Source organism: Entelurus aequoreus, linkage group LG09 (assembly GCF_033978785.1).
Source record: "Entelurus aequoreus isolate RoL-2023_Sb linkage group LG09, RoL_Eaeq_v1.1, whole genome shotgun sequence".
Taxonomy (NCBI): domain Eukaryota; kingdom Metazoa; phylum Chordata; class Actinopteri; order Syngnathiformes; family Syngnathidae; genus Entelurus; species Entelurus aequoreus.
Window position 1 is genome coordinate 71,407,523 of NC_084739.1, and position 17,447 is coordinate 71,424,969.

At 36.4% G+C, this 17,447-nt stretch overlaps 1 protein-coding gene across 3 annotated transcripts in view; it reads left to right on the forward strand.

Annotated features, from left to right (window-relative positions):
* dachc (dachshund c) overlaps nt 1–17,447 on the forward strand; it is a 137,141-nt gene that overhangs the window by 59,521 nt on the left and 60,173 nt on the right. For all 3 annotated transcript variants that reach the window (XM_062059288.1, XM_062059289.1, XM_062059290.1), the window contains exon 2: nt 12,259–12,368. In XM_062059288.1, coding sequence (XP_061915272.1) covers nt 12,259–12,368 — 110 coding nt within the window. The remainder of the gene's footprint in view (nt 1–12,258; nt 12,369–17,447) is intronic.

The window sequence follows — 17,447 nt, forward strand, 5'->3', positions numbered from 1 at the left end:
TGTTAAATAAAATCAGTCCCTTGGGCACAAAACTGGAAATAATACAGCTCTCCAAAAAGTGCACTTCTGCTGCTATTGGAACATAACTGTTTGTTATGATGCTTTGACATTTTTGCACTTTATTTCTTTATTGAAAGAACATTCTATGAAGAGAAAAGTTGTTTGCAAATGTGGTTACAATGCTAAAAAATGCAAAGTTAAAGCTAAAAAAAGAAATACACTTTATTGAGTTAACATTATTTCTTTATAGGGGGAAAAATGTTATGAGCTAGAGAATATAACAACTACACTACCCAGCATGCAACGGGAGTGACGAGCATGCGCGGTAGCCCCGAAAAGTGTTGCATGTCGCCACGCTGTGAAAGTAAACGTCAAGAACTCAGCCAACACGCCTCGTCTGCATTATTTATAATTAGACAGACAACACATCTACAGTGTGATTTTGTAACGTTTACAAGGAAAGAAAAACAAAAGTTAAAAAAGGGAGATATGTTGTATATATATGTATGTGCTGCGGTTGCTTTAAGAAGGTTGCGACAGCTGCCGTAAAGGAGGTGCGTTGCTAGCCTGGTTGCTATGTTTCCGGTTGGTCGTAAAAGTGTTGGTCATGTGTTTTACCCTGCTCAAATCTCTCAGTAAAGTTATTCGATGGATTATAGCTTTTGTTTTGAACTTTATTACACTTTGGAGCGCTTTTTCCCGTCCATTGTTTTCCTGCTTTCACTATCTGCGCCTAATGACTGAGCTACGTGACGCCATTTCTTGTGATGTCACACGGAGCATTTCTGGTCGGGACGGGATTCAAATAAAGAATCAACTCTTTTTCTTTACTATAGTGGTCTCGATAACGGGTACCGGTTCTCAAAAAGGGATTCGAGTCAGAGGACTCGGTTCTTTTCTTATCAAACAACCGGGAAAACCGGTTTCGAGTATCATCCCTAACTACGACACTTCACTTTTCTCATTGTGTTCTTCTCTTTACACCTGGAAGACACTTGTTCAGATTTGACTTCAAATGCCACAAGTTGACTTGTAAACACTCTAGTACTTTGACTTTATTTCAGCTTTATTCAACATTGATGAACTTCCGTTTATTCTTGTACGACAGTTGGTGATGTTGAACTGGACTTAAAACACCACCAGCTACACTGCAAACACTGGAATCTAAGTAAGATGAAATATCTCAAATAAGGGTGATATTTGCTTATTTTCTGTCTGATAAGATCATTCTTCTCACTAAGCAGATTTTATGTTAGAGTGTTTTACTTGTTTTAAGTGTTTTGGTCCTAAATGATCTCAGTAAGATATTACAGCTGAGATTTGATGAGCTATATTGAGTAAAACTTGCTTGAAACTAGAATATCAAGTGTTGCAAAGCTGTGTCATCAACACTCACAAGTAGAAAACTACTTTTTTAAAGTAATCATTTCTTATTTCAAGAATGAAATAAAAAAATCATGACTTTGACACAATTGTGTCTCATAATTCAATCAATCAATCAATCAATGTTTATTTATATAGCCCTAAATCACAAGTGTCTCAAAGGGCTGTACAAGCCACAACGACATCCTCGGTACAGAGCCCACATACGGGCAAGGAAAAACTCACCCCAGTGGGACGTCAATGTGAATGACTATGAGAAACCTTGGAGAGGACCGCATATGTGGGTAACCCCCCCCCTCTAGGGGAGACCGAAAGCAATGAATGTGGAGTGGGTCTGACATAATATTGTGAAAGTCCAACACATCAGCGAAAGTCCAGTCCATAGTGGGGCCAGCAGGAACCATCCCGAGCGGAGACGGGTCAGCAGCGTAGAGATGTCCCCATCCGATGGACAGGCTAGCGGTCCACCCCGGGTTGGGAGCAGAGTAGAAAAGAAAAGAAAAGAAACGGCAGATCAACTGGTCTAAAAAGGGAGTCTATTTAAAGCAGGGGTCACCAACGCGGTGCCCGCGGGCACCAGGTAGCCCATAAGGACCAGATGAGTAGCCCGCTGGCCTGTTCTAAAAATAGCTCAAATAGCAGCACTTACCAGTGAGCTGCCTCTATTTTTAATTTTATTTATTTACTACCAAGCTGGTCTCGCTTTGCCCGAAATTTTTAATTCTAAGAGAGACAAAACTCAAATAGAATTTGAAAATCCAAGAAAATATTTTAAAGACTTGGTCTTCTTTTGTTTAAATAAATTCATTATTTTTTTTTACTTTGCTTCTTATAACTTTCAGCAAGAGAAAAAATACAACCTTAAAAATGATTTTAGGATTTTTAAACACATATACCTTTTTACCTGTTATATTCCTTCCTCTTCTTTCCTGACTATTTAAATCAATGTTCAAGTAAATTTATTTTTTTTATTGTAAAGAATAATAAATACATTTAATTTTAATTTTTCATTTTAGCTTCTGTTTTTTCGACAAAGAATATTTGTGAAATATTTCTTCAAACTTATTATGATTAAAATTCAAAAAAATTATTCTGGCAAATCCAGAAAATTTAAATCCTATTTCAAAGTCTTTTGAATTTCTTTTAAAATTTTTGTTCTGGAAAATCTAGAAGAAATAATGATTTGTCTTTGTTAGAAATATAGCTTGGTCCAATTTGTTATATATTCTAACAAAGTGTAGATTGGATTTTAACCTATTTAAAACATGTCATCAAAATTCTAAAATTAATCTTAATCAAGAAAAATGACTAATGATGTTCCATAAATTCTTTTTTTAATTTTTTCAAAAAGATTCGAATTAGCTAGTTTTTCTCTTCTTTTTTTCTGTTGAATTTTGAATTTTAAAGAGTCAAAATTGAGGATAAACTATGTTTCAAAATGTAATTGTCAATTTTTTCGTGTTTCCTCCTCTTTTAAACCGTTCAATTAAGTGTAAATATCATTAACTATTAATAATAACATAGAGTTAAAGGTAAATTGAGCAAATTGGCTTTTTCTGGCAATTTATTTAAGTGTGTATCAAACTGGTAGCCCTTCGCATTAATCACTACCCAAGAAGTAGCTCTTGCTTTCAAAAAGGTTGGTGACCCTTGATTTAAAGGCTAGAGTATACAAATGAGTTTTAAGATGAGACTTAAATGCTTCTACTGAGGTAGCATCTCTAACTTTTACCGGGAGGGCATTCCAGAGTACTGGAGCCCGAACAGAAAACGCTCTATAGCCCGCAGACTTTTTTTGGCCTCTGGGAATCACTAATAAACCGGAGTTCTTTGAACGCAGATTTCTTGCCGGGACATATGGTACAATACAATCGGCAAGATAGGCAGGAGCTTGACCGTGTAGTATTTTATACGTAAGTAGTAAAACCTTAAAGTCGCATCTTAGGTGCACAGGGAGCCAGTGCAAGTGAGCCAGTATAGGTATATATGTGTATGTATATATGTATATAAAAGTATATACAGTATAGGCGTAATATGATCAAACTTTCTTGTTTTTGTCAAAAGTCTAGCAGCCGCATTTTGTACCATCTGTAATCTTTTAATGCTATTATATAATTAAAACAGATGGCAGCCAAATGGACTGTGCTGTTTTATTTTCAATGCAACAATAGAAAACAGGTACTCATATAGTAGTACAGTTGGCACAGTACAGTAAACTGACAGTTAATATTTCAACATTTAACATTTCTAACTATTTTGAACAGAAATAGTACATTCACATTCAGATGAATTCCTCAAAATTGCAATTAAAACTGTTTGGGCCGGGGGCCGGGCTGTATATATGCGCACTAATTGACTGAAAGAGCATGCACTTGGCGTGATGATGTCATGTTATCCATGGAAAAATGCATTTTTCGACCATATGATTTGCCTGAGTGGCTAGCAGACCCCGAGAGTAACAAGCGCTTGCCTTGTTGCCTTTCCATTAAGAACAATAAATTAGTTTTTAGTATAAGTTTGCTGGTTTCAAGAAATGTAATGCCGAGCGCATATCATTATGTCAAGATAATGGCACTAGCATTTACTTAATTTAAGAATATTTTTCAACATATTGAGCAAAAAGGTCTCTTTTTTTTTCTACCAAGAAAAGTGCACTTGTTATTAGTGAGAATATACTTATTTTAAGCTATTTTTTAGTTCATTGAGGTTAGCTCATTTTACTTGTTTTGGAAAGTCTTGACAAGCCAAATTTTCTTGTTCTATTGGCAGATAATTTTGCTTAGTTCAAGTAAAATACCCCTCATTTTTGTATTTTTTTTTTCTTGTTTTTGAACACTGACTTTTTGCAGTGTAACTTTAGCACTTTGCAAACACTTTCATCTTCCCTCACTAGAGTAGTTACTTTATTCTAACATTAGTTTTACTGGGATTAACTTAGTTTGGTTTTAGTACGGCAGTTAATAATGTTAGAATGTAGTTGAAACACCCCTCGGTAACTCCATAAACATCATCATGTTCCCTCTCTAGAGTAGTTTTACTTTATTTTGTAATTAGCTTGAAATGTGGCTAACTCAGTTGTGTGCTTGTATATGCCAGTAAATAATGTTACAATGTAGTTGAAACACCACTTAGTAACTCTATCACTCTGCAAACACTTTCATGTTCTCTTTTAGAGTAGTTTTACTTTATTTTTCCTTTAGTTCAACAGTGGTAACTTAGTTTTATGTTTGCATGACAGTGAATAATGTTAGCATGACAGTGAATAATGTTAGTATGACAGTGAATAATGTTAAATAATACTTGAAACACCACAAAATTAGTGTATCAGTCTGCAAACGCCTTTATGTTCCCTCTCCAGAGTAGTTTAGTTTTAGTTTAGTTTCAACTGTTTAAACTAATCAACTTAGTTGTATGCCTGTATGACGATTATGGATGTTAAAACGTTACTTTTCAGGGTAGTTTTACTTTATTTTAGTTGTATTTAACACTGGTTAACTTCTTACTTTCCTTGTTACGACCTTCTGTTACTTAAAACTCCACCATGTGACCCTTAATTCCTTTTCCCCTCGCCAGACCTTCATTTTGTCACTCGCACCAGAATTAAACTGTTGGTTAAACTGTCGCGAGTGAAGGTTCAATCATTCCTATCATGTCACATTATTTCCTCTGGGAAAATGTCTTTGATCAGTGGTCCCCAACATTTTGGTAACTGCGGACCGGTCAACGCTTGAAAATTTGTCCCACGGACCGGGAGGACGGGGGGGTGTTTTTTTTTGTTTTTTTGTCATAAAAAAATACAATCATGTGTGCTTACGGACTGTATTCCTTGCAGACTGTATTGATCTATATTGATATATAATAGATGCCGATAAATGCTTTAAAATGTAATATCGGAAATTATCGGTATCGTTTTTTTTATTATCGTTTTTATTTTTTTTATTTTTTTTTATTAAATCCACATAAAAAACACAAAATACACTTACAATTAGTGCACCAACCCAAAAAACCTCCCTCCCCCCATTCACACTCATTCACACAAAAGGGCTGTTTCTTTCTGTTATTAATATTCTGCTTCCTACATTATATATCAATATATATCAATACAGTCTGCAAGGGATACAGTCCGTAAGCACACATGATTGTGCGTGCTGCTGCTCCACTAATAGTACTAACCTTTAACAGTTAATTTTACTCATTTTCATTAATTACTAGTTTCTATGTAACTGTTTTTATATTGTTTTACTTTCTTTTGTATTCAAGAAAATGTTTTTAATTTATTTATCTTATTTTATTTTATTTTTTTTAAAAAACAACCTTATCTTCACCATACCTGGTTGTCCAAATTAGGCATAATAATGTGTTAATTCCACGACTGTATATATCGGTATCGGTTGATATCGGTATCGGTAATTAAAGAGTTGGACAATATCGGCATATCGGATATCGGCAAAAAGCCATTATCGGACATCCCTAATATATAATGTAGGAAGCAGAATATTAATAACAGAAAGAAACAACCCTTTAGTGCAGGGGTCCCCAAACTACGGCCCGCGGGCCGGATACGCCCCCCCGGCGTCCAAAATCCGGCCCGTGGGAAGTCCCAATTTAAAAAATAAAAATAAAATATTTTTTTTAAATTTTTTTTTAAATTATTATTTTATTTATTTATTTGTCCTTACTAGTCCATTTTCTACCGTCTCCTAGCCACTCAGGCAAATCATATTGTCTAAAAATGTATTTTACCATCGATAACGTGACATGCAGCCAGTGTGCTCTTTAAGTCAATTAGTGTGCGAGGAATATATATATATATATATATATATATATATATATATATATATATATATATAGTGCGGCCCCCAGCCAAATAGTTTTACCCCAATGCGGCCCCGGAGTCAAAAAGTTTGGGGACCCCTGCTTTAGTGTGAATGAGTGTAAATGGGGGAGGGAGGTTGTTTGGCTTGGTGCACTAATTGTAAGTGTATGTTGTGTTTTTTATGTTGATTTAATTTAAAAATATATATATATTTTATTTTATTTATTTTTTAAATTTTTTATTTCTTGTGCGGCCCGGTACCAATCGGTCCACGGACCGGTAACGGTGGTTAGGGACCACTGTCTTAGAGCAGTGGTCCCTAACCTTTTTGTAGCTGCGGACCGGTCAATGCTTGAAAATTTGTCCTACGGACCGGGGGTGGGAAATACAACCAGGTGTGCTTACGGACTGTATCCCTGCAGACTGTATTGATCTATATTGATATATAATCCATATATTGTGTTTTTTATGTTGATTTAATAAAAAAATTAATTATAATTTTTTTATTTTTTATTTCTTGTGCGGCCCGGTACCAATCGATCCACGGACCGGTACCGGTGGTTGGGGACCAAAGTCTTAGAGGACAAGCAGAACAGATTCTCTGACTTTGCCCCTCAAAATAACTTCAGTACGCACATTTGCCAACACATACCTATTGCACATTCCTATGTGGAAACCTAAACGTGTGTGTGTGCGTGTGTGTGTGTGTGTGTGTCTGCATGTGTGTGTGTGTGTGTGTGAGATATCTGATGTCAGCTGTCACATCCCAGTCGGTCTGGGCCCATAATAAGAGACAATAATAACAACTCATTAAAACCGAGGGCAGGAACTGTGGAGCTCATCGGCTCATCAAATTAACCTTTGAACACTTCACACACACACACACACACACACACACACACACACACACACACACACACACACACACACACACACACACACACACACACACACACACACACACATACATACACACACACACACGTGCGTTGATGCTACCTGTTTTCCTCCCAGTTAGCGGCTACATAATCTCTCTCAGCCAGTGGGTGTGTCAACAGGGGATTGGTCCTTTCTGCTGGGTAATTGATGAATTATATGCAATATGCAAATGAGGCGCCATTAATCTCCTGACTGACAGCTTCGTTTATGGGGCCTTAATGACGGCTGGATTAGATTCTAATTAAAATCTGCTCAAAGACACCCCGCGCTAGAAAGCGGCTGCTGCTGCTCATCTTTCGCCCACTTTTTTTTGTGTTTAATCTCTCCGAGCCTCCTTCCATACATCTCTGCCTCCTTCTTCACACGCATATAAGACGCACTCACGCCGCACTTTGTATGCAATGGAGTAGATTTGCAACATTTACACCCAAGTTGAAAGGGGAATTGCATTTTTTTTTTTTAAATGTCTATCATTCACAAACACTATGAGAGACAAGAACACACGTCTTTTTTTTAACGATTTTAAAGATGATAAAAAACACTATAATGTAGTAACAGATACCTTCATAACAATATGTAATATGTACAATATACACACTGCAAGTATATATATAATGTAGTAACAGATACCTTCATAACAATATGTAATATGTACAATATACACACTGCAAGTATATATATATAATGTAGTAACAGACACCTTCATAACAATATGTAATATGTACAATATATACACTGCAAGTATATATATAATGTAGTAACAGATACCTTCATAACAATATGTACAATATACACACTGCAAGTATATATATAATGTAGTAACAGACACCTTCATAACAATATGTAATATGTACAATATACACACTGCAAGTATATATATAATGTAGTAACAGACACCTTCATAACAATATGTACAATATACACACTGCAAGTATATATATAATGTAGTAACAGACACCTTCATAACAATATGTAATATGTACAATATACACACTGCAAGTATATATATAATGTGGTAACAGACACCTTCATAACAATATGTACAATATACACACTGCAAGTATATATATAATGTAGTAACAGACACCTTCATAACAATATGTACAATATACACACTGCAAGTGTATATATAATGTAGTAACAGACACCTTCATAACAATATGTACAATATACACACTGCAAGTATATATATAATGTAGTAACAGACACCTTCATAACAATATGTACAATATACACACTGCAAGTATATATATAATGTAGTAACAGACACCTTCATAACAATATGTAATATGTACAATATACACACTGCAAGTATATATATAATGTAGTAACAGACACCTTCATAACAATATGTAATATGTACAATATACACACTGCAAGTATATATATAATGTAGTAACAGACACCTTCATAACAATATGTAATATGTACAATATACACACTGCAAGTATATATATAATGTAGTAACAGACACCTTCATAACAATATGTAATATGTACAATATACACACTGCAAGTATATATATAATGTAGTAACAGACACCTTCATAACAATATGTAATATGTACAATATACACACTGCAAGTATATATATAATGTAGTAACAGACACCTTCATAACAATATGTAATATGTACAATATACACACTGCAAGTATATATATAATGTAGTAACAGACACCTTCATAACAATATGTAATATGTACAATATACACACTGCAAGTATATATATAATGTAGTAACAGACACCTTCATAACAATATGTAATATGTACAATATACACACTGCAAGTATATATATAATGTAGTAACAGACACCTTCATAACAATATGTAATATGTACAATATACACACTGCAAGTATATATATAATGTAGTAACAGACACCTTCATAACAATATGTAATATGTACAATATACACACTGCTAGTATATATATAATGTAGTAACAGACACCTTCATAACAATATGTACAATATACACACTGTAAGTATATATATAATGTAGTAACAGACACCTTCATAACAATATGTAATATGTACAATATACACACTGCAAGTATATATATAATGTAGTAACAGACACCTTCATAACAATATGTAATATGTACAATATACACACTGCCAGTATATATATAATGTAGTAACAGACACCTTCATAACAATATGTACAATATACACACTGCAAGTATATATATAATGTAGTAACAGACACCTTCTTAACAATATGTAATATGTACAATATACACACTGCAAGTATATATATAATGTAGTAACAGACACCTTCATAACAATATGTAATATGTACAATATACAGACTGCAAGTATATATATAATGTAGTAACAGACACCTTCATAACAATATGTACAATATACACACTGCAAGTATATATATAATGTAGTAACAGACACCTTCATAACAATATGTAATATGTACAATATACACACTGCAAGTATATATATAATGTAGTAACAGACACCTTCATAACAATATGTACAATATACACACTGCAAGTATATATATAATGTAGTAACAGACACCTTCATAACAATATGTACAATATACACACTGCAAGTATATATATAATGTAGTAACAGACACCTTCATAACAATATGTAATATGTACAATATACACACTGCAAGTATATATATAATGTAGTAACAGACACCTTCATAACAATATGTACAATATACACACTGCAAGTATATATATAATGTAGTAACAGACACCTTCATAACAATATGTACAATATACACACTGCAAGTATATATATAATGTAGTAACAGACACCTTCATAACAATATGTAATATGTACAATATACACACTGCAAGTATATATATAATGTAGTAACAGACACCTTCATAACAATATGTAATATGTACAATATACACACTGCAAGTATATATATAATGTAGTAACAGACCCCTTATAACAATATGTAATATGTACAATATACACACTGCAAGTATATATATAATGTAGTAACAGACACCTTCATAACAATATGTAATATGTACAATATACACACTGCAAGTATATATATAATGTAGTAACAGACACCTTCATAACAATATGTAATATGTACAATATACACACTGCTAGTATATATATAATTTAGTAACAGACACCTTCATAACAATATGTAATATGTACAATATACACACTGCAAGTATATATATAATGTAGTAACAGACACCTTCATAACAATATGTAATATGTACAATATACACACTGCTAGTATATATATAATGTAGTAACAGACACCTTCATAACAATATGTACAATATACACACTGCAAGTATATATATAATGTAGTAACAGACACCTTCATAACAATATGTAATATGTACAATATACACACTGCAAGTATATATATAATGTAGTAACAGACACCTTCATAACAATATGTAATATGTACAATATACACACTGCAAGTATATATATAATGTAGTAACAGACACCTTCATAACAATATGTACAATATACACACTGCAAGTATATATATAATGTAGTAACAGACACCTTCATAACAATATGTACAATATACACACTGCAAGTATATATATAATGTAGTAACAGACACCTTCATAACAATATGTAATATGTACAATATACACACTGCAAGTATATATATAATGTAGTAACAGACACCTTCATAACAATATGTACAATATACACACTGCAAGTATATATATAATGTAGTAACAGACACCTTCATAACAATATGTACAATATACACACTGCAAGTATATATATAATGTAGTAACAGACACCTTCATAACAATATGTAATATGTACAATATACACACTGCAAGTATATATATCATGTAGTAACAGACACCTTCATAACAATATGTAATATGTACAATATACACACTGCAAGTATATATATAATGTAGTAACAGACACCTTCATAACAATATGTAATATGTACAATATACACACTGCAAGTATATATATAATGTAGTAACAGACACCTTCATAACAATATGTAATATGTACAATATACACACTGCAAGTATATATATCATGTAGTAACAGACACCTTCATAACAATATGTAATATGTACAATCTACACACTGCAAGTATATATATCATGTAGTAACAGACACCTTCATAACAATATGTAATATGTACAATATACACACTGCAAGTATATATATAATGTAGTAACAGACACCTTCATAACAATATGTAATATGTACAATATACACACTGCAAGTATATATATAATGTAGTAACAGACACCTTCATAACAATATGTAATATGTACAATATACACACTGTAAATATATATATAATGTAGTAACAGACCCCTTATAACAATATGTAATATGTACAATATACACACTGCAAGTATATATATAATGTAGTAACAGACACCTTCATAACAATATGTAATATGTACAATATACACACTGCAAGTATATATATATAATGTAGTAACAGACACCTTCATAACAATATGTAATATGTACAATATACACACTGCAAGTATATATATATAATGTAGTAACAGACACCTTCATAACAATATGTAATATGTACAATATACACACTGCAAGTATATATATAATGTAGTAACAGACACCTGCATAACAATATGTAATATGTACAATATACACACTGCAAGTATATAAATAATGTAGTAACAGACACCTTATAACAATATGTAATATGTACAATATACACACTGCAAGTATATATATAATGTAGTAACAGACACCTTCATAACAATATGTAATATGTACAATATACACACTGCAAGTATATAAATAATGTAGTAACAGACACCTTCATAACAATATGTATGAGTGCAGCCATTTTGGTGAAGAAATATGAAAAGAGCAGTGAGCAGAAAGAGGGGTGGGCGGGCGGGCACACATTTAATAAGCAAACAAATGGAGGAGTAAGCTGAAGTGTAATGAGGTGCTTTATTGATGCCAGAGGGAAGTCTTTGTACCTGCGGAGGTGGGAGGGCAGATTTGCCTTCTTGCTTTCTTCCTTGACTTTCTCGACTTAAAGGCCAGTGGCTCCTCCTCCTTCTTCTTCTTCTTCTTCTTCTTCTCAGCGTGACTCAGAGACAGCAGAGTGACTAATCATCATCTTCTTGTCTTCCACAGTTCCAGACCTGGACGGCCGCCCAAGAGGCTGCAGACTGTGAGCGATGGTGGCACTCACCACATGATGTCCCATGGCGCTCTCATGCACGCCGGCATCATGCCTGCAGCAGGTGACCACCAACACTCTTCTGCCACATAGAGGATCTTTGACGAGCAGCTCCTTAGAAACAGCAGCACTATCTTGGCATATAGAGGATCTTTGACTTGCAGGTCCTTAAAAACAGCAGCACTATCTTGGCATATAGAGGATCTTTGACGAGCAGGTCCTTAAAAACAGCAGCACTATCTTGGCATATAGAGGATCTTTGACGAGCAGCTCCTTAGAAACAGCAGCACTATCTTGGCATATAGAGGATCTTTTGACTAGCAGGTCCTTAAAAACAGCAGCACTATCTTGGCATATAGAGGATCTTTGATGAGCAGGTCCTTAGAAACAGCAGCACTATCTTGGCATATAGAGGATCTTTGACTAGCAGGTCCTTAAAAACAGCAGCACTATCTTGGCATATAGAGGATCTTTGATGAGCAGGTCCTTAGAAACAGCAGCACTATCTTGGCATATAGAGGATCTTTGACTAGCAGGTCCTTAAAAACAGCAGCACTATCTTGGCATATAGAGGATCTTTGACGAGCAGGTCCTTAAAAACAGCAGCACTATCTTGGCATATAGAGGATCTTTGACTAGCAGGTCCTTAAAAACAGCAGCACTATCTTGGCATATAGAGGATCTTTGACTTGCAGGTCCTTAAAAACAGCAGCACTATCTTGGCATATAGAGGATCTTTGACTTGCAGGTCCTTAAAAACAGCAGCACTATCTTGGCATATAGAGGATCTTTGACGAGCAGGTCCTTAAAAACAGCAGCACTATCTTGGCATATAGAGGATCTTTGACGAGCAGGTCCTTAAAAACAGCAGCACTATCTTGGCATATAGAGGATCTTTGACTAGCAGGACCTTAAAAACAGCAGCACTATCTTGGCATATAGAGGATCTTTGACAAGCAGGTCCTTAAAAACAGCAGCACTATCTTGGCATATAGAGGATCTTTGACTAGCAGGACCTTAAAAACAGCAGCACCATCTTGGCATATAGAGGATCTTTGACTAGCAGGTCCTTAAAAACAGCAGCACTATCTTGGCATATAGAGGATCTTTGACTAGCAGGTCCTTAAAAACAGCAGCACTATCTTGGCATACAGAGGATCTTTGACTAGCAGGTCCTTAAAAACAGCAGCACTATCTTGGCATATAGAGGATCTTTGACTTGCAGGTCCTAAAAACAGCAGCACTATCTTGGCATATAGAGGATCTTTGACTAGCAGGTCCTTAAAAACAGCAGCACTATCTTGGCATATAGAGGATCTTTGACTTGCAGGTCCTTAAAAACAGCAGCACTATCTTGGCATATAGAGGATCTTTGACTAGCAGGTCCTTAAAAACAGCAGCACTATCTTGGCATATAGAGGATCTTTGACTAGCAGGTCCTTAAAAACAGCAGCACTATCTTGGCATATAGAGGATCTTTGACGAGCAGGTCCTTAAAAACAGCAGCACTATCTTGGCATATAGAGGATCTTTGACTAGCAGGTCCTTAAAAACAGCAGCACTATCTTGGCATATAGAGGATCTTTGACTAGCAGGTCCTTAAAAACAGCAGCACTATCTTGGCATACAGAGGATCTTTGACTAGCAGGTCCTTAAAAACAGCAGCACTATCTTGGCATATAGAGGATCTTTGACTTGCAGGTCCTTAAAAACAGCGGCACTATCTTGGCATAAAGAGGATCTTTGACTAGCAGGTCCTTAAAAACAGCGGCACTATCTTGGCATATAGAGGATCTTTGACTTGCAGGTCCTTAAAAACAGCAGCACTATCTTGGCATATAGAGGATCTTTGACTAGCAGGTCCTTAAAAACAGCAGCACTATCTTGGCATATAGAGGATCTTTGACTAGCAGGTCCTTAAAAACAGCAGCACTATCTTGGTATATAGAGGATCTTTGACGAGCAGGTCCTTAAAAACAGCAGCACTATCTTGGCATATAGAGGATCTTTGACTAGCAGGTCCTTAAAAACAGCAGCACTATCTTGGCATATAGAGGATCTTTGACGAGCAGGTCCTTAAAAACAGCAGCACTATCTTGGCATATAGAGGATCTTTGACTTGCAGGTCCTTAAAAACAGCAGCACTATCTTGGCATATAGAGGATCTTTGACTAGCATGTCCTTAAAAACAGCAGCACTATCTTGGCATATAGAGGATCTTTGACGAGCAGGTCCTTAAAAACAGCAGCACTATCTTGGCATATAGAGGATCTTTGACTTGCAGGTCCTTAAAAACAGCAGCACTAACTTGGCATATAGAGGATCTTTGACTAGCAGGTCCTTAAAAACAGCAGCACTATCTTGGCATACAGAGGATCTTTGACTTGCAGGTCCTTAAAAACAGCAGCACTATCTTGGCATATAGAGGATCTTTGACTTGCAGGTCCTTAAAAACAGCAGCACTATCTTGGCATATAGAGGATCTTTGACGAGCAGGTCCTTAAAAACAGCAGCACTATCTTGGCATATAGAGGATCTTTGACTAGCAGGTCCTTAAAAACAGCAGCACTATCTTGGCATATAGAGGATCTTTGACGAGCAGGTCCTTAAAAACAGCAGCACTATCTTGGCATATAGAGGATCTTTGACTAGCAGCTCCTTAAAAACAGCAGCACTATCTTGGCATATAGAGGATCTTTGACTTGCAGGTCCTTAAAAACAGCAGCACTATCTTGGCATATAGAGGATCTTTGACTTGCAGGTCCTTAAAAACAGCAGCACTATCTTGGCATATAGAGGATCTTTGACGAGCAGGTCCTTAAAAACAGCAGCACTATCTTGGCATATAGAGGATCTTTGACGAGCAGGTCCTTAAAAACAGCAGCACTATCTTGGCATATAGAGGATCTTTGACGAGCAGGTCCTTAAAAACAGCAGCACTATCTTGGCATATAGAGGATCTTTGACTAGCAGCTCCTTAAAAACAGCAGCACTATCTTGGCATATAGAGGATCTTTGAATAGGGTTTGTAGTGGGTCCTTAAAAACAACATGGCTCTCTTGGCATATAGAGGATCTTTGACTAGCAAATCTTTAAAAACAGCAGCACTATCTTGGCATATAGAGGATCTTTGAGTAGGGTTTTGTAGTAGGTCTTTAAAAACAACATGGCTCTCTAGGCATATATAGGATCTTTGACTAGGGTTTTGCAGTACACACTTAAAAACATCCTGGCTCTCTTGTCATATAGATGATCTAGTGTTCTTTGCAGTATGTCCTTAAAAACAGCAGATGATCTTGGCATATAGATGATCTAGTGTTCTTTGCAGTAGATCCTTAAAAACAGCAGCTGGCTCCTGTCATATAGAGCAGTGGTCCACAATACCTGGTGGGGTTTGTATCGGGCCTCAAAGAAATTGGTTTGGTTGTTTATTTTTGCCATCCACTTATCATGTTTGCAAATAATCCCCACTAGTATAGGATCTAGTATTGTGCTGCTGTCACACAGAACATTTTGTCTATTTGGCAGTAGATGCTGCAGATAAGTTCCTGGGTGAAGTAACTGGACTCCTGGCCATGTTCTCCTCTAAAAGCCCTGGGACTGATGACTTGGTGACATATTGTAGCACAAAGTAAAGAGCTGGTTAACCATGGCCATGTTCTCCTCTAAAAGCCCTGGGACTGATGACTTGGTGACATATTGTAGCACAAAGTAAGGAGCTGGTTAACCATGGCCATGTTCTCCTCTAAAAGCCCTGGGACTGATGACTCGGTGACATATTGTAGCACAAAATAAGGAGCTGGTTAACCATGGCCATGTTCTCCTCTAAAAGCCCTGGGACTGATGACTGGGTGACATATTGTAGCACAAAGTAAGGAGCTGGTTAACCATGGCCATGTTCTCCTCTAAAAGCCCTGGGACTGATGACTGGGTGACATATTGTAGCACAAAGTAAGGAGCTGGTTAACCATGGCCATGTTCTCCTCTAAAAGCCCTGGGACTGATGACTCGGTGACATATTGTAGCACAAAGTAAGGAGCTGGTTAACCATGGCCATGTTCTCCTCTAAAAGCCCTGGGACTGATGACTGCGTGACATATTGTAGCACAAAGTAAGGAGCTGGTTAACCATGGCCATGTTCTCCTCTAAAAGCCCTGGGACTGATGACTGGGTGACATATTGTAGCACAAAGTAAGGAGCTGGTTAACCATGGCCATGTTCTCCTCTAAAAGCCCTGGGACTGATGACTGGGTGACATATTGTAGCACAAAGTAAGGAGCTGGTTAACCATGGCCATGTTCTCCTCTAAAAGCCCTGGGACTGATGACTGGGTGACATATTGTAGCACAAAGTAAGGAGCTGGTTAACCATGGCCATGTTCTCCTCTAAAAGCCCTGGGACTGATGACTCGGTGACATATTGTAGCACAAAGTAAGGAGCTGGTTAACCATGGCCATGTTCTCCTCTAAAAGCCCTGGGACTGATGACTCGGTGACATATTGTAGCACAAAGTAAGGAGCTGGTTAACCATGGCCATGTTCTCCTCTAAAAGCCCTGGGACTGATGACTGCGTGACATATTGTAGCACAAAGTAAGGAGCTGGTTAACCATGGCCATGTTCTCCTCTAAAAGCCCTGGGACTGATGACTGGGTGACATATTGTAGCACAAAGTAAGGAGCTGGTTAACCATGGCCATGTTCTCCTCTAAAAGCCCTGGGACTGATGACTGGGTGACATATTGTAGCACAAAGTAAGGAGCTGGTTAACCATGGCCATGTTCTCCTCTAAAAGCCCTGGGACTGATGACTGGGTGACATATTGTAGCTGGTTAAAAAGTGAACAGGTTGCTTACAGATGGACTCTTCAGCCCAGACCTTCACCATGACACATTGCACCCGTCACCACCGTGGTTGTGGGCGGAGGACGAGGGGGCGGAGCTTCGCCAGGCGACTGCTTAATAAGATTAACATAGACTGCTGACGCCTCAGATAAAGACCTGCTTGCAAACTTTCTTCCAGTTCACACAAGTCCCTTATAATCTTTACCTTGGGCAGCCATTAATTATCTGCTGATCAATTGAAGCATGATTAGATTTGGAATGTTGTAGCACAAGAAAGCAAGGGCAAATGTTGGGAGGTTTAG